This window comes from Motacilla alba, chromosome 3 (genome assembly GCF_015832195.1).
Source record: "Motacilla alba alba isolate MOTALB_02 chromosome 3, Motacilla_alba_V1.0_pri, whole genome shotgun sequence".
Classification (NCBI taxonomy): Eukaryota; Metazoa; Chordata; class Aves; order Passeriformes; family Motacillidae; genus Motacilla; species Motacilla alba.
In genome coordinates this window covers 91,217,538-91,239,574 of record NC_052018.1, presented here as the reverse complement: position 1 = coordinate 91,239,574, position 22,037 = coordinate 91,217,538, and the positions used below count along the sequence as shown (strand labels likewise).

At 40.2% G+C, this 22,037-nt stretch overlaps 1 protein-coding gene across 2 annotated transcripts in view; it reads left to right on the top strand.

Annotated features, from left to right (window-relative positions):
- Nucleotides 1–22,037, top strand: part of KCNH1 (potassium voltage-gated channel subfamily H member 1) — a 180,309-nt gene that overhangs the window by 43,720 nt on the left and 114,552 nt on the right. For both annotated transcript variants that reach the window (XR_005256291.1, XM_038131516.1), the window contains exon 7: nt 6,203–6,632. Coding sequence is in view for 1 of the 2 variants with exons in the window: in XM_038131516.1 (XP_037987444.1) it covers nt 6,203–6,632 (430 nt within the window). In the remaining variant the exon portion in view is untranslated. The remainder of the gene's footprint in view (nt 1–6,202; nt 6,633–22,037) is intronic.

The following is a 22,037-nucleotide window of genomic DNA, read 5'->3' as shown; positions in this document are numbered from 1 at the left end:
CAAGTCTTACCCAGGCTCATACACCTTGGTGGCTCAGAGACATCTGCTCTGTCTGCTGATGGGTAGCCCCTACCAAAAGAGAGTTCTAGACCAGGATGTGTTGCTGTGTCCCTGCCTGGTGTTGACCTTCTCTGTTGGTTCTACTGAGGCTGTTAAGACTCCAGTTGACTCTTCTTCTGCACTCCAAATGTTCAGATTAGTCTTTCTGCTAAGTCACAGATAAGTAAGGGTGTTACTGGATTTCAGGGCTACTTCTTCATAGCTTTGAAAGGCCTGACATGATTTATCATTCTGTTAAAGAGAGAATAGTAGTCTACATAAGCTATTCAATCTGTATCAGGCTAAAAGAATTAAAACGCTGAATTACATTTTCAGTGATAATGTATGGTGATAGCCTTTGTCCAAGGAGGAGAGCTAATTGAATATATTAGAGTCTGAATTATTTCAAAAAGCTGCTGTTAGAGCAAGACTTACACTGTGTCTAAAGGGAGGCATGTTCCAGAGACAGGGATCAGTTATTCTCCTCTTCTCCCTCCATTCAGCACACTTGTATCGATCTGAGGCAGAAAGTCAGATGAGATGACAAAGGGTATTTGTTTGAGTAGCTAAGTGGTTGCTCTGTAGTCTATTTCATATTAGGGATGGAATTAGGATTGGAAAAGATGAAGAGGCATTAAATGCCAGTAACACTAAATATTATTTGGGTGTTTTGCTTCTTTGAGATAAGTAAAAAGCTTCTGGAACTAGATGTTGCTTTGAATCAGAAGCATAGGGAAGTGGATTGTTGTCTATTTGGGTTAATTTTTTATTTACTACCACAGAAAGTAGGATTTCTTTAGGTTACTTATGTGCTATATTTATTCTTGTTCTTCCTCTCAAAGTAAAAGGAAAATAGAGGTGTTTCTTTTTTTTTTTTAATTTTTATTTTTTTATTTTCTGAGTGTGCATGTATGCGTGTAAGACAAGCACGGACATAGTTTTACAAATGAAAAATCAACCTCCCCATCTCTTGCCACACCCTGTGCTCTAATACCTGAATTATTGCTGTTTCTCCCCCAGTTCTAACCAAGCTCACAGATGTCTGACTAAAATAAGCTTCAAGGGTCTAGAGATCTGTTTTCTTCAGTGCCGAAAACCACAGCAGTATCCAGAGGGCTTAGATATTGATTTTGACCTGAGCACATAACACTATCTCATCTCTTGGTTGCTAAATATGGCCATCTGTAGGAAGGGTCATGTTCTCAGGCCTAATTAAGAAAATCAGAGGAGACAAATGACAGAAATGTGTAGTCCTAATGATGACCCGACAGGGCTGCCAGGTTACTGCAGATAGGCAGAGCTAGGTTGTGGCATGGCTGGCTTCAAATAAAGTGTCAAGAAAAGAGGCAGTGCTTTCTGCGGCTCTCGCCTCACAGCAATGATAAATTTGGTTCATTGTCTCCCCTTTTGGAATAAATAATTTATTTTTCTGTCTGTTTCATTCTCTTTCTTTTAATGGTTAGCTTTTAGTCTCCTGAATCTCCCATTAACTGAGATGAAGCCTGAACTTTAGCAGTTCCATATGAGAGAAAAGTGCTGGAAAACTTAGGAAAGACTTGTGCCAGTACTGAATATTTCTCTTTTTAAAAATAGGTAGTAAGTAGGAAGTAAATTATCCTGCCTTTGAGCCTAGAAAAAAATCTTAATGCTTGGGTTAAGTGCATTTTCTTTCTGTACATGTAGAAAGGGAATAATGGCCTAAAAAGTGAATACTGTCATGCGGATTGAATCTATTACTAAAGTACTTGTGTTACTGCAGCTGTAGGAGGTGGGGTGACTGCAGCATTTTAGTTATTTTCTGCAGTTATTCATGCTGCATCTTGTTTGGAATGGAAAATGAAGTATTTCTCACGTTTTTGGGGGGGCAGGTAGGGTGACCTCTGTTACTTTTTATGACTGTTCTTTAAACAATTTGTATTTTAATTTTTTTCTAGGTGGACTTTTGTTACTCAATTAATTGAGCTGAATTTAATTTTGCATGGCAAATGAACAGCAGCAACTGCTTTTATCTGTACAACATCTATCACTGTGTGTCCACTGTTACTGTTCTTGGACCACAAAGACACAAGTAACAATAATTGCTCTGCTTACAGCCCTTGTGTTTTCACAGTGTGTTTTCACCCAGTTTTACTGGGTGTGGAAGTAACAGCACAAATCTTATGTTGTCTTATTGAGACGTAGAGCCAACATATGGATATCCTGGATCCTCTATTTGGAAAGAAGGCTACTTACATGGCTGAGGTATCAGTGTGAGACAAGGGGTGCACTCACAGTAGGTTAGATCTTGCAGAAAGCAAGGAAATTCAGAAGAAAACCTGTGTAAATGTGCACAGCATATAGTGAGGATGTCTAATTAATGACAAATTATACATGGAAATTTACTTTTGGCAGTATTTAATGGACAAACTTATGAAGCTTTTTCTTTGAAGATAAAATATGGGCGCTGCTTTCCTCTGGGACTAAGGCTGGTCTGTTTTTCTGATTTTGGGGTACAGTTCTACTCAGCAAAGAATGTGTAGAAGGAGAGGGAGGGGAAGTGGTTGTGTTTGTTATTTTAAGAGCTTTTGACGTTCAAGTCTGCTCAATCAAGTGGCTATGGAATTATTTCTTCAGTGTCTCAGTGCTTTGAGCTTGCCCTTTGGTTTGGAGGGGACTGGCTACATTTTCTTCCTTTTTTATGCAGCAGCCATCACTGGCAATGAAAGTAAACCTGCCAACCTATGAAATATTTATCAACATCAATACACAGGTATCAGCAGTAGAATTCTTTAGTCTCATTCAGTCATTTCAAAACATTTGAAGTATCAGTGTGAGTGCTGCATATTGAAGTGAGCACTGCACCCAAGTTCCCTCTGTAAAAAAATATAGTAGAAGTGTGCTAGTGTACTATGGGTCTATTCTGGCCATATAACAGATTTTTTATTATTTTTTTTTATAACCTCAAGGGATGTCTTCTGTTGGATACAGTATCAGTAGTTGCAACTGTGTTGGGGTAAATCAGACCCCGTAGAACTCCATGGAATATTACTTAGCCTTGCCTTTTCCCTAGCTGCCGCACAGACATTCCTTATGGTGACCCTTCAGAGCAGAGCATCTGAGGGTGCCTGCTTGGGACACGCAGTGCCATTTCTAGCTCTGCATGAACGGAGGTTTTATTGTTTCCTTTGTGCACAAGGATCTCTGGGTGTCTCTTCATCTGCCTCTCAAAACTGGCAGGAGTAGCAGACCAAGAGGGTGGGACACACATCAAGAGAAGTAAATTGAGTTCAGGCTCCTTTGCGTGACATCGTGGAGCCATCTGTACGATAAAAGCATAAAAATAATCTGCACTGATAAGAGCATTAAAATGGACAATAATCTAAAAGTACAGTTCTATTTCGGAAAGTGGTAATCTAAAATTGTCAATTTTTCAATCCAACAGATCTATTCCAGTAAGCATTAAAATATAATTTGCTAAATCTAGTGCCAAAAAGTACTGATTTAAAGTATTGCAGGACCATCTGATTTTTTTTCCTACTTTATAGTCTGTGAAACAGTCTATTAAGTTTCAGTTGTTTGTAACCATTTGAAATTCTTTCACTTAGAAATTTTTAAGAGTTATATGCATAATCATTTCCCTGTGTAGTTCTTGCTCTTGATATTGATCCATTTAAGATAGACAAATCCTTTCCTTTGAGGAAATCAAAGAGAGAACACTGTTAACGCTGAAATGAAAATAATTTTTTTTTTTTTTTTGTAATAGAGCTTTTTTTTTAACTTTTAGAATCTCATTGGTAATGCAGTCAGGTGAGTATTAGGAGTAATTTGAATCTTAAATGTATCCTTCCAGTGCCACCAAATCAAGTATATATTTCTTGTAAATATTCAAGTTCTTCTTGTACAAAAAGCCCAATTCTCTCTGTCTCTGTTCAGAATTTGGTAGAATCAGTTTCTCCCAAATGATGCAGTTCAATCCCCTTTAAATTTTTTTAATAAAACTTCTTTTAGTGAATTCCATAAGGGAAATTAGGATAAGAGAATGCTTGAAAAAAGTATTTTGGCTTAGACTTTTAAAATCTGATTTCATGTATTTTAATTAGTATTCCCACTTTTCATATCCAATTTCTTGAGCTCGTCTTCTGTGATTCTTTCCCCAAGTATTTATAATCCTTGACTCTTCTTAATTTTTAATTCTTAATTTTTAATTAAGAATTAACCAAATTCTAAGCTATTAAGTGCTTCCTAAACCATTATTATTTTTTGGCTTTGGTAGGACTCATGCTGACAAACAGCATTTTTTTGGGTTTATTTTTTAATTGCAGAGATAGGGAACAGGTTTTGCACCACTGCTTTTGAACAAAAATAAAACCGTTTTCTCAGATGTTGAGCTGGAGATTTTGAAGCAGTGTGTGATTAAAAGGCTTGGTTTTAAGGCTGAAGCCAAAAGATCACCTTTGCTGGAGAACACTCAAAATGTAAAAAATAAGTGTTTCACTGCTAAGGTTTGCAAAGAGAAAAGGGAGAAATGGGCATGAGCCCTGAGGGAAAAAGCCAGAAGGTCGTGTTATAATGTCAGAATATTTAAAATGCAGAGAATAAATGTGCTTGTCAGTCCAGGACTTGTATATCCAATTCTAAAATGTGGTCATAATTTTTTGCATTTTCCACTTTTCTTTTCCTCTCCATACTGAGTGTTCAGAAATACCTGCTTTCCCTCCCCTGGAAGTTAAGGTCTTTTGTGTCATATTCTCAGAATTGGCACTCAGGCTTTGCTCCAGTGTTTACAAAACAAAGTTGGGTATAGAATGAATGGGAAATGGAAATTAACTTACTTTGTGTAGCAATTTTTGTATCAGTGACTTGATAAGTTTGGCTTAGATATTCATTAAAATAATAGTTCACTTGCTCTCTTCTAGGTTTCTGGAAATAGCTCTGATTTAAAGGAAGGCTGCTTTTTATTTTCTTATTTTTATATCTCTCTCTCTCTCTCTCTCTCTCTCTCTCTCTCTCTTTTTACTTCCCACCCCCTGGTTGCATTAGATCTTGTCCAGATACTTAATAGAAATTGCTAGTGTGTTCCCAGGTAACAAATTACATCTGTCTCTGAAAATGAGTCAATGTAATCATGACAAATTCATGAAATAAAGGGAAAATATATTGCTGCAGTCTTGGGGAACATGAGTCAATATACTTTATGTAATTATTTAATAAAACATCTTTTCTAGTGCACTGAAGCAGCCTAAGATACTGAGGCACTTGTATTTATGCAGGAATAAACAAACTTCCAGTAAAAGCTGGTGACCAGAAGTATGCAATTATGCATTTCCAGAAATACTCATTAAACCAGTCTGCTTAAATTTTAATCAGACTTCTATGTATGAAACAGTCTTGGTAAGAGGAAGTAGAAAAAAAAAAAAGGAAGGCTTTTTATGATAAGCTATTCAGATCTTCTCATGCTCCAAATGGGTTTGATTTTTTTTAAAATTTGACTTCTTGTGCAAATCTATATAAAAGTTAACAATACAAAATCCTGCATGCTGGCTTGATTTTGTTTCATGGGAGCCATATTATTTTCAGCACGGAAATACTGCATTGATATCAAAGCTGTCATAAAAAGGATATAATTTCAGGATTAGTGAGATATTAAAAATATTTAAACTTTGTGTAGCTCATAGGAGAAATGTCAGAGGACTGATTATCAGCGCATGAATTTGTATAGGAAAGTCAAGTCATAGGAAATGCATTGTAGGAAATAGGAAAACTACAAATTGCCAGATACTGCCAGTATTTTTTGGCCTGATTTATCTTTCTGATATGTCCGAGCTAAATATTGCAATCTGTGTTACATCTGAGACATTACATCTGACGTGTTGCATAAGAATTCACAACTGACTATGCAATAGGCAGCCTGTCGTTTGAAGTTTTTACAAAGGTATTGGTAAACCTGCCCAAATAATCTGAAAAGGGAGTTCAGAGACCAACCCACAAAATGGTAGTGGCTGAAGGCAAGGGTGCATATATTCATCCCTGGAAAGGGTCATTCAGCTTTTTGTGTTTCCCAATTTCTCTGTTATCTGGTGACTATCTGCTTTGTACAGACCGCCTCGTTTCTTTGGAAGCTGCATTTATAAATATTGTTGCTTTCACATGAAATCCTAATGGCCACCGTTCTTTGTCCTTCCAGGGCATCAGTAGCCTCTTCAGTTCCCTCAAAGTGGTCAGGCTGCTCCGGCTGGGCCGCGTGGCTCGGAAGCTGGACCACTACATCGAGTACGGGGCGGCCGTGCTGGTGCTGCTGGTGTGCGTGTTCGGCCTGGCGGCGCACTGGCTGGCCTGCATCTGGTACAGCATCGGCGACTACGAGGTCATCGACGAGGACACCAACACCATCCGCACCGAGAGCTGGCTCTACCAGCTGGGAGAGTCCATAGGCACTCCCTACCGCTTCAACACCTCCGGCTTCGGCAAGTGGGAGGGCGGGCCGAGCAAAGATTCCGTCTACATCTCCTCGCTGTACTTTACAATGACCAGCCTCACCAGTGTGGGATTCGGGAACATCGCCCCCACGACAGATGGGGAGAAGATCTTCGCTGTGGCTATGATGATGATTGGCTGTAAGTATTGGAGATTCTGTCTTTCTCGTACACAGCACCAAATAGCTGCATGTCATGAATGCTGATTTTATAAGAACATCTGGAATCCTGTAAATGTGATGCAGCTAAAAATATTTTTGGTGGCAGTATAAGTATTACACACTTCCTTACCAGTTAGATTTAAATGACCAATAGGAGTATTGTTGTGACTAGCAAAAATTCCATCATTTTGGAAAAAATATTCTGTCCATATCCTCTCAATATGCTCCTGTTATAAACCATAAAATGCTTAAAGCCTGAACTGTTGAGAATTAATGCACCTTTTTGCCTTCATTTTAGTATGTGGCAAACTCTTTTCATGTCTGAGAGCTGTATACGTTTATAAGTGGGTCAGAGTGTGGGAGGAGGTCTGGGAGCATCATCTTCTAACGGAGAGAGACCGGGACTCTTTAGGAGTGACAAACTCTGTCATGGGCTGAGCACACAGACATATCCTGAAGCAAGAGGGGTGCTGCTGTGTTTGGGCACCTCTTGCTCAGACATCCTTGTTAGAAGGGGTACAAGTTGCCAAGCTGTCCAGCTTTTGGCCATGTTGTCATTTCAATGCAGGATCCACATTCAAAGTGTCTTGAGAGCTGCTTGGAGTTAAGAACCATATGATGGTCACTGTTAAACTAGGTTGTGGTTTTCTAGATGAGAGTGGAGTTCGAACCAAAATAAGGCAAAAAAAAAATCTGTTTTGTCCATGGGAAAACTTTTCATTGTATGGAGAAAGATAGAGGCTTCTGTATGGTAACATTGTATCCAGAGGAGGAGAAAGTCAATCTTTGCTAAGCAGAAAATTAAAACCAAATACATAATGAAACTCAATTAGCAGCACAATGCCTGCTTTAGAAATGTGAACCTTTGATTCTGATGTGTCCTTTTACAGCAACACTGAAGTCACACACTGAGTATATGTGTAGTGTTAAGTCTTCTGAAGGTTAGTGAAAAGAACTATCAAGAGAAGCACTGTTGATCACACAGGAATTGGGATATTTTAGCTATAAAAATGGTTAATTTTGTTTTTCTAGCTTTTTCCTCTGCCAAGAGTCCCATCATCCTAATAAAACACCCTGTAGGAGAAGGGAATTTTTTATAAATCATGGATAAAATGTTGCAGTTTTCTCATGAGAAGGTGCTTTAGACAATGGAGTGGTGTGGCACAAAACAGGCTTCCAAACATATTTCCTGATGAAAGTGCCAGTTGGATAGGAAATATCCTGATCTTTGGCTTATTGTTATGACCACGATACTAGCTAGAACAAGTACAGCTAGTATTAATCAGAATTATTATTTAGTACCATGAATAATGATTAAGCATAGCCTTCAAAAAGTCATGAATGTACATGGGGTTATTTTGGACTTGTACCTGTTTCCAAGCTCTTCATATGACAATGTGGCAGAAAGAAACGGAATTTATGCTTAAAACTAGTGGCTTAAACAATACTGTGGCCAGCAAAGCTTACAGCCACAATTTCATTAGCAAGATCACCTTTGAAATTTTTACCTTATTTTTATTTCTCAAAGAAACTGACTTATCTGGAAATGGTGATGGAGAAGGTGAACATGTGTGAAAATGTCTTCAAGCCCCACTTTCTTGTGTGAGCTGGGTGTGAGGCTGCCCTGCAGAAAGTCAGGGTGCAGTTCATGGCAGGGACTTGCCCTCCCACTGGTGGCTGTCAAAGAAGCTGCAGCTCTGTGGATTCTGAATCCGTTCAGAGTCACACCACTGCCTTTGCACCCTCCCTCTGATTATTGGTATTGATGGTCCTGGCTTCAGTTTGCTCCATGAGCTGTGCCTCCACAGTTTGGTAGGAGCACTCAAGAGCTGCTTCCCTGGAGTGCAGATGTTGGCATCTAGTAGAGGGAAAGGAAGAGTTTACTTTTAGAAGTGTGAGTCCTTCCTGCTCAGAATTATTTTTAATCCAATGGATTTGATTGTGCCAAGTTCGTGTACCCCTGGGAAAGGCTGGTCATGGTGTGTACCTTGCCAGGTGGTGTGGTGGCTTTGCAAGGCTTTCAGGTCCTTGTTTCTAGCAACTTGGTTTCTAGTTTTGTTTTGGTTTAGTGGCTCACTATCTTGAGTAGTTTCTGAAGAAGGAAGGTGTGAATAGCAATGATACTTTCTTCTTTGGTCTAGGATTGTCTGTTGAGCCTCTGTTTCTGAAGAGGACTTGCTATGTAAACAAGTGTTTTTAAGATGTGCATTGCTGTCTTTTCCATTGGCAAATTGACTGAAGGGTTTGTGCTACAGTCAGCACAGGCCTGTGGTGACATCCAAATGGGGTGTTTGAGCCAGAAAGGCTCAGAATATTGGAGATATTTTAAAGCATAAGCAGTTCATAACTAGTGCCCTTCCATGTGTCTTTAGTATGCCTATGCCCAGAGAGATGGAATTAACACCGTAATTCCATCTTTCATAAGGCAAAACGTGGTTTGCCCTGTTGCTCAGCCATGGGTACGTTCCCTTCTGCTCACTGCTTCTCCCTCTGTAAAGCTGATTGTGTGGCAGAATTTCATTCGTGTTGCATTAACTCTGTAGACACACTGACTGCTAGTAATAGTACTTTGCTGTGATATCAGATAGCTGTTTTAAAAAGTAGGTAGAACCACTTCCATTTTCTCTTTTATTCAAGCTTTCATTATGGTAAATAATAAATCCAGGTAACTTTTAATTAAAAATTTAGAAATACTTTAGTGAAGCTGTCCTGGACCAGTGGGAATTTTGGCTGAGTTGAGTGCAAATGTTGACCCAGTAAAACGTTTAATGTATGTAGCTTGTAGGAGGAGTGGGTACATGATATTAGTTGTGCACAGACCCTGGGAAGGCATCATTGAGGTGAATAAACTGTGTGTGGGTATTGAGCCTGAGGGGCTGGCTTTGTTGGTTGTGTTTACACTTGGGACAAAGTTTAAGAAAGCATGGCTTTGTCTCAGACAAAGGCTTTGTCTCAGCCCTGAGGCTTCCTTCTGCTTCAAGGCCTCCTTCTGCAGGGAGGTGTTCTTGTGCTCTCAAATGCAATGATGCACATGCTGTCCTGCTGACCTCATTGTGGCTGCAATTTTCAGAGAGAAAGTGTCTTGCTGTTGGTTATTTTGATATGCGAAGGTGAAGCCCCTAACTAGATTTGTGGGCGGCTGTGGTGTACTCATAACCCCAGGGATGTTTTGTCACTTCCTCAGCTCCACTGGAGGGGGTAGGTGAAAATTGCTCTTGATTCTTGACCTCAAATAATGCACATTTGTTCGGGAAGATCAAGTTATTTTAAAATAGAGATGAAGCACCCAGTGGCTCCTTTAAATGATTTCTGTTTTGTGGAAGCTTGTGTTTCTTATTACTGTGTAGCTGCTTTTCCTGAACATATGTTGAATTATAGTTTTGCAAAGCAAAATGTCTTCACATCTGGGAACTGACCTGCATGGTTTTGCCTCACTTTCTTTATTGAGTGTATGTATGTGTATATAGGGCGAGAAGGATGAGTTACTAGGGGAAGTAAAAGCAATTAATTCCTTAGCTTCATTTTAAATGAAAAACATATTTGCTTATCCCTTTCCACAGATGGCCACTAATTGCTAATTAATAGGGAAGATGTCTACAGACAGATCTTTCAGTGAGGCTGACATTACATAAACCCAGGATTAAAACCACTCTCTGGGTCTGCAGAAAGACATATATTTTCCATTTTTAATACTTGAGAAAAAAAAAAAATTCAATTTTTGTTTTCTTCCCTGTGGAGACATATGCCTTGAAATTACAGTCTTTATATATTTTTCTCAGTGATTCTGTTAGGTTGGGTTGAGTATTGTTTATTTTTTCTAAGCCCTAGCAAAAATCAGAGGACTGTCATTTGCAATTTTTGTATCTGGGCACTGTGTCAGCAATCCCCTTGCTATGCAGGTGGAGTAGGGATGAGCAGTTCTAAAAATGCTTGGCATTCTTGACTTTTGACATAAAATAATACTGATGGATGCTTGCCTATTTGGATTTTCAGCAATGGAGCAAACCCATCATTTTGGGAGCCTTTTGTTGATGTTTTCAGTTGCATTAAAAGATCCCAAGTTTTTGGTGCCTGTTTATGCTAAATTCTCCTTTGTTAGGTAGGAACTTACTGGAACTACAGGGCTGGACTCATCCATAATATGAAGGAAAAAAGCACATGTTTGAATGCTAAACGGGTTCATAAATTCCCCTGTGAAACAGTATACTTAGACCAGATAGTGAGAGGGATCATGGAAAAAGACAAAAGTAGGAATTAAAAGGTCAGATTCATGAACATGCATGCTTGCATACTGGGATGAATTGTCTGAGTTCATTAATCCAAACAGTCCAGAAACCCAAACCATCCCTCTTCTGCATGATGTGGTGTGCAACATAAGCATCATGCAGTCCTGCAGCACTTCAGCTGTTGTCTCTGATTAGGTAGACACAGATCCCAGGAGAGTGGAGTAGCTGTCTCAGCTTTGATCAGCTTTGTCTGTGAATAGTTTCTTGCTCATTAGACAAAAAACCCACCAAAACCAAACCAGACAAAAACACCCAAACAATCCAGAAATAACATTCAGTAAATGTGAAAATATAGGCACTTTTGCTTACAGCACTCCTGCTGAAAGGAGCAGTAATTTGACCATCCTTGAGAGCTTTAAGAAAATCTTGGTGGCAGGTATCATGATGCACAAGTCAGTGTTACTCCTTCACAGTCTCAAAGAGCATTGGTGTGCTTTGGTGACCTCGAGCAGGGTAAGAAGTGTTTAGTGGTTCTTGTGAACAAGGATAGTGAGGAACTGATAAAAACTAGACTATTGTTATCAAAACACCTGGACAAGATATAGAGGCATGGCAGCATCATGTTTGATGATCTTCCTGAGGTATGATTTCCCCCTCATAAAGCAGGTCATAAATTGAAAAGCAAACCACAAGAACCTGTTCTAGGTGGTGGGAGAATGTGTTGGAATCATTTTTGCTGGAAGCTGGTGGCCTGAAAGTAAGGGCCAGCCATGTGCCGAGTGTTAGTTAGGCTTGCTGAGAGTATCATTAATGGATGCAGCACAAAGGCCTAAGTGATTTTAAACCCAAAGCAACTTTCTCTGTGTTCATGGGTATTACCAGTGCAGTGTTTTGGGTTTGGGGACATGCTGGGAAAGGAAGAAGAAAGCTTGTCTTGCAAAAACTGTCTTTTGAATTCCTGGTCTTTGTCACATCCCTGGCAAGATGACAAAAATCCCTCACATGTCACATACCTCTTGCAAGCTCCTGAAGCTGCAGATGGCATGCTTTCTATAGGGCTGATAGTTTTGCATTAATTTTCATTCTCATCTATCTCAGCCAACAGCAACTGAGCACGTAATTACGTGCTACTACTCTAGCACGTAATTCCTAATTTAAAGGCCTGGATTTTTTTTTTTTTTAATTTCTTTATAATAAGTATGGCCAGTTTTTGCAGTTCTGTTTATTCACCCCTCTGTGCTGTGCCTTATTACTTTTTATTTGATGCTAGTCATGATATTTGAAGAGATGGGGTGTTATTGCTGTAATTGTTAGGCAACCGTTTAGGATTTCTGAATGTTATTTTGCTTGATGCTCTCTCCACTAGAACAAACCACCAGACGTGTTGTGGATGTATTTCTGTGCATGTTTCAGCAAAGTGACAAAGCTGGCAGAAAAGTGGGTAGAGTTTCTCTATATGGTAGAAGAGGGTTTAGCTATTAGGGCAGGATTTGGTCTGGTTATCTCTAAAGGTGAAAATATCTCAATTTTTCATGTTCAGAGTAAAGAAAGAGTAAAAACCAAGCAAAAAAACCCAAAACCAAACCCAACAAAAAGCCAACTCCAAAAATCAACAACAAAACCTACCAAAACCTCAAAGTCATTGTGAGAAATAAAAATAAAATGGATACACAACGTTGTTTTTGGCTTTTTGGGTATATAAACAATCCTTCAGACATCTGAGTCCTGAGGGATGCAGTTTCCAGCAGAGTGCGTTGGTATTTCTCATTGGTAAGCGTGGGGTGCGCTGGATTGTGGTGGCATTTCCAGCCCCCCGATGAGCCTGCACAGAGTTACATCATTGACATTCAGTGCAGACAGGCCATGGAGGAGAGATGCCATCAGTGCTGACAGGCTTCACAACTCAGCAAGCTCCTAAGTTTTAGCTCATAAAAGCTGCCTCCTTTTTGGGTAAGGACGTCCAGGACCTGCTTGTTTTTTTTCAGAATTGCTTGTACTGAAGCACAACCCGGTTCCCCAGGACTCAGTACTGGAACAGTCTTGTTTAATATCCGTCTGAATAATCTGGATGAGGGGGTCAAGTGTACCCTCAGCCAGTTTGCAGAGGACACCAAGTTATGTGGCAGTCTTGATTTGCTGGAGGCCATGAAGGCTCTGCAGAGGGATCTGTACAGACTGGATTGATGCGCTGAGGCCAATGCTGAGGTTCAGCAAGGTCAAATGACAGGTCCTGCACTGGGGTCTCAACAACCTGCTTGGGGCAGAGTGACTGGAAACCAGCCCAATGGGAAAGGATCCAGGGGTGCTGGTACAGCAGCTGAGCATGAACCAGCCTGTGCCTAGGTGGCCAAGGAGGCCAATGGCATTCTGCCTTGTACCAGAAATAGTGTGGCCAGCAGGGAAAGGACAGTGATTTCCCTCCCTGTACTGGGCACTGGTGAGGCCACACCTCAAATCCTGTCTTCAGTTCTGGACCCCTCACTACAAGAAAGACCCTGAAGTGCTGGAGTGAGTCCAGAGAAGGGCAAGAGAGCTGGTGGAGGGTCTGGAACACAAGACTGATGAGGAGCAGCTGAGGGAGCTGGGGCTGTTTAGCCTGGAGAAAAGGAGGCTCAGGGGAGACTTTATCCCTCTCTACAGCTGCCTGAAAGCAGGGTGTAGCCATGTGGGGGTTGGTCTCTTCTCCCAGGTAGCAAGTGACAGGATGAGAGGAAATAGCCTCAAGTTGCACCAGATAAGATTTAGATTGGATATTAGTAAAAATTTCTTCATGGGAAGGATGTTTAGGCATGGGAATAGAGTGCCCAGGGGAGTGGTGGAGTCGCCGTCCTGGAGGTACTTAGAAGACATGTGGATGTGGCACTTGGGGACAGGGTTTAGTGATGGACTTGGCAGTGCTGGGTTATGGTTGGACTTGATGATCTTAAAGGTCTTTTCCAGTTTGAATGATTCTGTGGTTCTGTGATGAAATACTGGTGTTACGATCAGAAAATAGCCTTTAGGTGACACCTATCTAAATAGCAAGTTCCTACAAAAATAATCTCCAGGCAAAGATGGACTCCGAGTTGTTTTTCAGGTTCACAGCACAAATGCTAATGCTGTAATAAATATGTCTTAGCTAATGACCATGGCCATATGAGGAGTGGCCCATTCATCTGGGGTAGTCCCCTCCTCACCCCAACACATTTCAAAGCAAGCAGTAAGAAAGTATTTTCTGTCAGTGTGTTAGTATGGTAACACTTTATTTCCTGGCCTGGCGAAGCTTAAATTAATTCTCTTTGAGATGTTATTTCTTAGAAGGCAGATATGAGTAACCAGTATTCCCTTTCTTGTTATTTAAAGCATATCTGATCAGATTAAAGGTAGATTAAATTATTGCCACTAATTTTTTGGCAAAATACAATTTGGAAAGGGCAAGGGTAAATTGCCTGTGTACTTATGGCTGTAGGAAAAAAAAAAACCATAAATGTTCCAGAACTACATATCGCATACCTTTATGCTTTATGAATTGTCCCTTGATATGTTATCTTGCCATAATGACTAAAAATTTCAGGCTGTACTTCAGCCTAATAGAGCTAGAGAATTGCCCGTCCTCAGAATGTACTAGAATTTAGTTGCTAGAATAGTCTCAGTATATAGTCCATATCTCTAGCAGCACTCTGCAAATCCAATCAGGACAATTCCTGAAGTGATATTTTTCTAAAAATTTCTAATTCTCAAGGTTTTTACAGTCCATTTCTCTCCTGCAGAGCTTAACATTGCTCCCCAAGACATTGTCAACTTTTGAAAGAACTGTAAATGCAAATGGAGAAAAAATAGTTCTGTTTGATGGGAGATAAGATGAAAGCTGTGAAGTGTTAATAGTTTGGTTTTTCCAGGATTTGAGGAGAGCTCACACTACAGTAATGTTGTAGATAATTGCATTTTCTCTTTCTTTTACATAGCATTTCTAAATTTTGTCTTTTAACTCTTTAATAGGAAGGAGAAGGATAAAGAAAATAAGTAGGTGTCCCAGCTGTGGATATCTTTCTTTTTCACCTGATGTCTTTATATCATGTGCAGCATTTTGCTTTCTTTAGCTATTTCTGACATTACTTCCTATAAGTAGATTGAAGACACTGAAATATGCTGGCTTTATCAAACTTTAATCAGAGTGTGCAACCAACTTGTTTTAAAATCTAAAGGAACATGATTAACACAAGTTAATTTGTGGGAGAAGAGCATGATGCATTCAGAACATGGATTGAGAGAGCAGAAGAATATAAAAGGAAGAAAGAATATTTCAGGCAGGAACCAGAGGATAATTTACAAGATAAATATTTTGTTCCCTACAATACAATGAAGAATCTGCAAGAGACATAGTGCTTTGCTATGCAGGACAGCAAACCTTGGGGTTCAGTTTACAAATTTATTCTTAAATTGCTGAATTACTCAAGTGCAATCTAGAAGAGCATGGTTGGTCTGTCAGAACTGTATTATGGATTCCCACTTGTGGAATTGGCTAAATACATGCAACATACAAAAAGCACATATTTTTCATCGTCTCTGCTTTCCTGGGAGGCCTTTCCTTAAGCAGCCAACTGTATTGCTGGAGGATGGTAATGCTGGACAAGGATTTGGTTTTACATAAGTCTGTTTCTGACTAAGAAAAACCCAATTAGATAGGCATGGAGGGAAAAATAGTAAAATAGCACATCCACCCATGTGACACATTGTGCCACTTGTCATCTAATATGTGGAATATGATGGAAGTTCTGGAGCATCTTCTAAGCACTTTTCACTTCTGCATCAGCTTCAAAAAATGGTGTAGTTATTTTAATATCTACATTCTGCTGGACTCAAACAGGCCTGCTGTAGGTTGCAAAGTGTTGGGGTAGAAATAGCTTGCCTAGCTGAAATGTGTGAGTGCTTTATAGACGATGATATGATCTTAACCACTTGGATAAGCGGTCTCATGACATCTTCAGAATGAATAAGGCTTAGTTGTGCTTACCATGTTAGTGAGTTTTAGTGCATTTTGCTGCTTTTATATTTTAAATGAAGATTTGGCTGTTTATAAAAGTGATAGGGAATATTTTAGAGGAGGCAAAAGCTGCTATGGGTCATATTCAGTCTATTTCTTGGAGTTGAAAGCTCTGAAATACACTAGATCTGAATTTGAGTTATTATCTGAAGACATATCCTATCATAAGCAGCAGCCTGTTGGAAGAAATTCTCATCTACTGAGAGAATATGGAATATATGTAAAAATATCAGTATCTTTTATCTACTGTGCAGCAACTCTTGCTGCTACTGGTATGAAAAATGTGGAAGGAGACAAGTAACATATCAATAGGTCCAATTGCCTGGAAGAAAAGTAGAAAATTTATTCTTCTTACCAAAGGATTGTGGCAGCCAGTAGGTTCTAAAATCTCAAGTGCCTTACAGTAAAGAATTAAACAGTTGAGTTATTAAGGCCTGACTTTTCTGACTCACCTCAACATGAATTAGGAATGCTTTTTTCCTTCTTTGAAATCAAACCAGTAACTGTACCAAGTGGTGTGGAATTCAGTTTTCTGGTGAGATGATAGGCAAACCTTGCCTTCCCCTGTCCCCATCCCAAAAGCAAATATGTGTTGGTTGATGGGTGCAAGTGAGCAAGGTGATTTGGGTTTGTGGTTTGGTACTTCTTCATTGTTTTTGCAAGGATCCTGCAGGATTTTCACTACAAAATAAGAGGGAACTGGAGATTGATAATATCTTCTAAGTATAACAAAGCCAGATGGAAGGAGACAGAATTGGACTTAAGATAATTAATTTCTGTTTTTGAACTTGAATGAGGAATTTTTTGCAAGTTATTTTCGGATAAGATTTACTAGGAAAGCATGAAAAATAATGTTAGAGTTTTTGGGTCATCAAAGGTCTTAAAGAGTCTCAGAGCTTCTAGAAACTTCATCAAGTGAGTTCTGAAAACTGTAAACTTATTTATTACAGTTGTATGACTGACAGTTTGTACTTTCAGTACAAGTTTTGGAAAATATGAAGTAGCACACTTGCTCCAATTTTGATCCAACCCTATCCTAACGGTCCTTTCCAAAACTTTCCTTTCTTTCATATTCAGAAGGCAAATGAGTAGAATTTCATCTCCTAAGGGTCAGGCCCACTTTGTGTGTGTGATCTTGGACAGTGTGCATCCTTTTGCATCAAACACACAGATCTGGCACTTATTTGGTCTTGGAAATAACCCAGTATCCACTGAGAGTAGTTCACAGAACTGCACCCTAAATCTCATTTGGCCTATTTTCAGTTCTCTATCCTAAAATGGACCACCATTTTTCTCTCACTTCTCTCTATAGACCTTCATTTCTGGGCCTGTCACCACTCTTGAGCTTTGCCATCCCACACTAGCAGCATCATCCTGACTTTATTTTTTTTTTTCTTCACAGAGAAAATGTAATAAGAAACAAAGAACCAGAAATACTCAATTTGAATTGTTCTGCCCCTTTGATTTTTGAGAAGGAAGTTGTTATAAATTGTAATTCCTTGAGCTTCTCATTCCTTAACCATTTGCTGAACTTTAAAATTCTTGTTGAGTTTCCTGCATTTAAATCCAGGGGGAGGGAGGGGAGGGGAAAGGAAGGTGATTTCCTGTATGACAACAGTGCAAATAAGTTTTCATTGCCTGATTCACTTCTGTTTTGAATATTTTTGATTCTACTTATTTTTTCTTCATAAAAGCCTTTCTTTTCATTGACCTAGAAAATTATAAAATCAAATTTATCAGGAACTAAGTATGCCAAAACTAAAGATTTTAGGAACTGTCTTTCTCACACTCCTTGCAAATGAGTTGACTGCAGGTTAGTAATGAGATGACAGCTACAGAATGTGTGAGGGGGAAAATGGGCATTTTTCTGGAAAGGAGCCTTATTCCACATAAAGTTAGCAACCTCCTGTGAGAATCATAGAGGAATTACCAAACAGGGAAATCACTTGGAGCAAACCACTGTGTTGTGTAGGTGCTGCACAGACTGTGGGCATTGGAAAGGAGAAGATGACCTATCAATGTGCCACCTTTGGGCCATAAAGCTGTTCTGATCCACTCACGCAGTGAAAATTATGTCTAATAGTGCTCTGAACCTTCATGTATATCATAAACGGAAGTGGCTGGAGGCTGTGCCAGATGCTGTCTGCAAGGGGCATTGCAATCCCATTGCTGGTGCCCTGTAGTGTGACACAGGGGAGCTGAGGCCATTTCGAGGTGAGGTGTTAACTGTGCTGTTACTTTCCATGACCTATTTTCCCTTCTTTGCTGTTCTAAGGTATTTAGATTCTGTGCAGGGAGGTAGGAAGGGACCTGTCTCACATTCCAGATCCTGCTGTTTGTTCGCCATGCTGCATCCATTGGTGTAGGTGTTTCCAAGAGGCAGCTGAGAACAGTGAATCACCTGTAGATGCTGGCTTGGCACTGCGATATGCCATCTGACCAATAGGCAGCTTTCTGGAAAAAAAGGAAAAGGGGAGAGGCAGGTGAGTGAGATTTTTTTTTTGCCTCACTGATGTAAGCGAAGACAGCACACTTGTGAAAACTACAAGAGTCAAATCAAAACTTCTCCATGTATGTTTAGAAGCATGAGAACAGCAGTACCTGTGATGCAGAGATCTGTATGGCATTGCCAGGCACCTTCTGGGGAATGACTTGAAGTTGCCAAGTAGATGGATGCTCCTGTTTTCCAGTTATGGCATTAGAAGGTCCTTTCGGGCCAGTAGAGCTGACTGTCTGCTTTTTTGGGCTTCTGCTGGTCAGTTCCTAAGTGTACTGACAGGTGTGAGGTGGAAGAATGTAGGTTACTGTGATTCCCTTGCTTCCTTTGCTGTTGTGATGAGGTGTGTGGGGGTGAGCAAAAGGGAGAGCAGGTGTTGAGAGAGAGAGATAGAACTTGAAGTTGAAACTAAAGTTTCTCCTTTTCCTTTACAAACTCTTAAACTTCTTTTTTTACTGCTTTCCAAAAAACCCAGAAACTAACATGGTGCATGTTTAAGATGGTTGTTTCCTTGTGCTGGTTACAGACCTGTAGTCCAAAAGATGAGTAGTATTTATCTTCTTTGGCCATTGTGGCTGAAAGAGTGTGGTTTGAAGTGTGATGATGCATTGAAGCAAAGACTTGAACAGGGAATTTGAGAGAGTAATTTATGTGAGGAAAAATGCATGCTGGGGCATGAGGTAAGTATGGCCAGTTAACTGTGCTGATTTTATCAGGTTTGATATTGTACTTTACAAAGTGCATGAGATTTGGATTGTGATTATGCCAACATAGAAGATATCTCCTTTTATGAGGGTGCAGTTCAGGTCCAGAATGGAGTTATCTTTTATTCATACTCAGCCTTCAATAATACAGAAGACTGGAGGGAGGACTACTGTTTTATGGGACCATTGTGTTATATCATTGGGCAGCTATACAGAAGAAAATGCTCTGAGTCATTGCCAGTTTGGGTTGAAATGGAAAATATGATACAGCAGACAACTATATCCAAAAATGTATCAATGCTTCAGTACATGGAGTTCTGGTACAGCTGCAAGGGTCCAAAGCACAATGAAACAGGCAGTTCAACAGTGAAATGCTGGGGTAGGTAAGACATACAAAAACTGAGGAAGGTGACAGCCTGAGGGCAACCACATTTCTCAAGCTGTTTGCCTTTAGTTGGGAAGGACAACAGACTGCTGTGAAGCTTGTCTCCTCTTGCTTTGGGGGACTAGCTGTGTAGAACTGGTCAGGAACAGAACTAACTTTCTAGCCTTGCACGCTCTACACAAACAGAATGTTGAATCGGTGTTGATGACACAAATACCACCCTTGTGGCAGTAGTTACATGTTTTCCTTCCTACATCTGTTCTGTAAGCAGCATCATGGCTGTACTCCTCTCTCTAAAGTTTTAATGTGAGCCAGTGTCAGAAGGGGAGGGCAGTGGGGAAGAATTCTGGGAAAGCAGCTGCATGTGAATGAGAAATATTTCCTGTAAGCTTTTGATGTTGGTTATTGTCAGGGGTTGGGGGCAGGATCTGGAGGCCCACACTTTAAGGTAACACTGGAGATGGCTGTAGAGTTTGATTAATTTTGGGTAAATGGGCAGTGAAACAAGTTGCTTCCCAGAAGAAGGCAATATGGGTTGAAGAAAAGAAAGAACTTAAATCTGAGACTGCTGTGTTTGTGCATGTGTGTGTGCTGCTAGTGCTGCTTTTTCCTCCTTTAGTTGCTATCTCTAACCTTAACCTGCCAGAGAATACTGCTTTATACATTTCTAGAAGAGTATCTGGTTTTGTACCATTTTCTCTGCAGCGATGCACAAAATGGTTGATACACAGTAACGTTTGCCTGAGGCCATACAGCCAAATTTCCTGCAGGTTGCTAATGGGAAAGTTTGTCCTTCAGTAGCTACACAGCAGTACTTCTGTTCTAGCAGTTTTGCAGGACTTTACCATCAGTTGCCAGCTGCTGGTGAACCAGAGCCCTCCTGTAAAGCAGGGCTGCTTTCCCAAACAACCTGCTCTTTAAAATGCCCATTGGTTGTTGGTCATTTTAAATGCCACAGGGTTTCTTGCTTCTCTTGGTTCAACAGGCTGTAGATTCATCTAAAGTGAAAAAAGGGCATTTGCTGTAGTTACAGCTGAGAAACAGCAAATTTCTTCCCAGTGTCTGCTGAGTCCAAGTCCAGGGAGGGTAGGGGCAGCAAGGTGGTCCTTGGTGCCCCAGTTCTGAATGGTCAGGTGCCCTAGGGGAGGGAGGGCAGCATAGAAATGTTCCAGCTGAAGAAAATAACACACAGTCCACAAACCCTATTTACCCTGAGGATCAGATTTTACTTTTGCATCGATTTCTCCTCTCCTGGCTCCAGCCGTGCCATTCCTGAAGTGTTTTGGGAAGAGTTGCAAAGACTTGACCCTGTGAGAACTGCCAGTGTTTCGAGAGCTTTTGCAGTAAAGGAAGGTAAAACACCTTTCATTAAAGGGTGGATTTCTTCTGAACTAACTCAGAATCTTTGCTTGCAAATGCACTTACTTTCCTCATAGAGATTTTCAAATTATGTTGTCAGTTTTCAATGTTCAAGCAAAAAATTGCCTGTTGGAGGAATTTGAAACTATTTTGTGTGCTTTCACATCGTCTTTTTTGACCAGTATTTTTCATGGGTGCTTGATAATTGTGGTTTAGCTTCAGATTTTCCCTACTTGGTACACCGTAAACCTGACTTCATGCTGCTATGCCTCTGAGGCAGAATAGATTTATAATTTATTACCTTTGTTATGATCACATTTATAAAAAACAATGAACCTGGTGTTAAGAATTATAACTATCTGTGTCAGTGACCCACTGGAAAACTCTAACCTTAGACAACAGGAGACAAGACAGACATAAGAGTATATGATTTTTCAAGTTATTAGGGATGTACATACCTGTATGTCAATGGCACTTAAGAAGAATGTTTAATAGAGAAAATGTAGATGAACTGTACAAGTTAAAATGAGAATTAAAAACTAAAATAGAGAAGCCTAGCAGCACAGGCTAATCCTACCATCTTAAGCCTCCTAGTTATTTGTGGAAACAACTGCACTTTCAATGCTGGCACTAATATTTCTGGTCCTGTCAGGTAGGAACTGCACCTTGCAGATATGCACTCTATGCCAGTATCAACAGATAAGGTCAGTGCTGGTATCTGTGCAACAACAAAACCATTCTGTGCTTCTGTATGCCTTGTGTGTGATCTTTGTGCTCTTTCTCTGTAGTGAATACACTGGGTATGCTGTAATTCAAACCGTGGACCTTAAAAATCACACTCAGATAAGCAAACAGAGCATAACAGCTATGATAACATTTATCAGAAATTGGATGGCCAGCAGGACCAGGGAAATATTCATCTCCCTATACTCAGCACTGTGAGGCCACACCTCAAATCCTGTCTTCAGTTCTGGACCCCTCACTACAAGAAAGACCCTGAAGTGCTGGAGTGAGTCCAGAGAAGGGCAAGAGAGCTGGTGGAGGGTCTGGAACACAAGACTGATGAGGAGCAGCTGAGGGAGCTGGGGCTGTTTAGCCTGGAGAACAGGAGGCTCAGGGGAGACTTTATCCCTCTCTACAGCTGCCTGAAAGCAGGGTGTAGCCATGTGGGGGTTGATCTCTTCTCCCAGG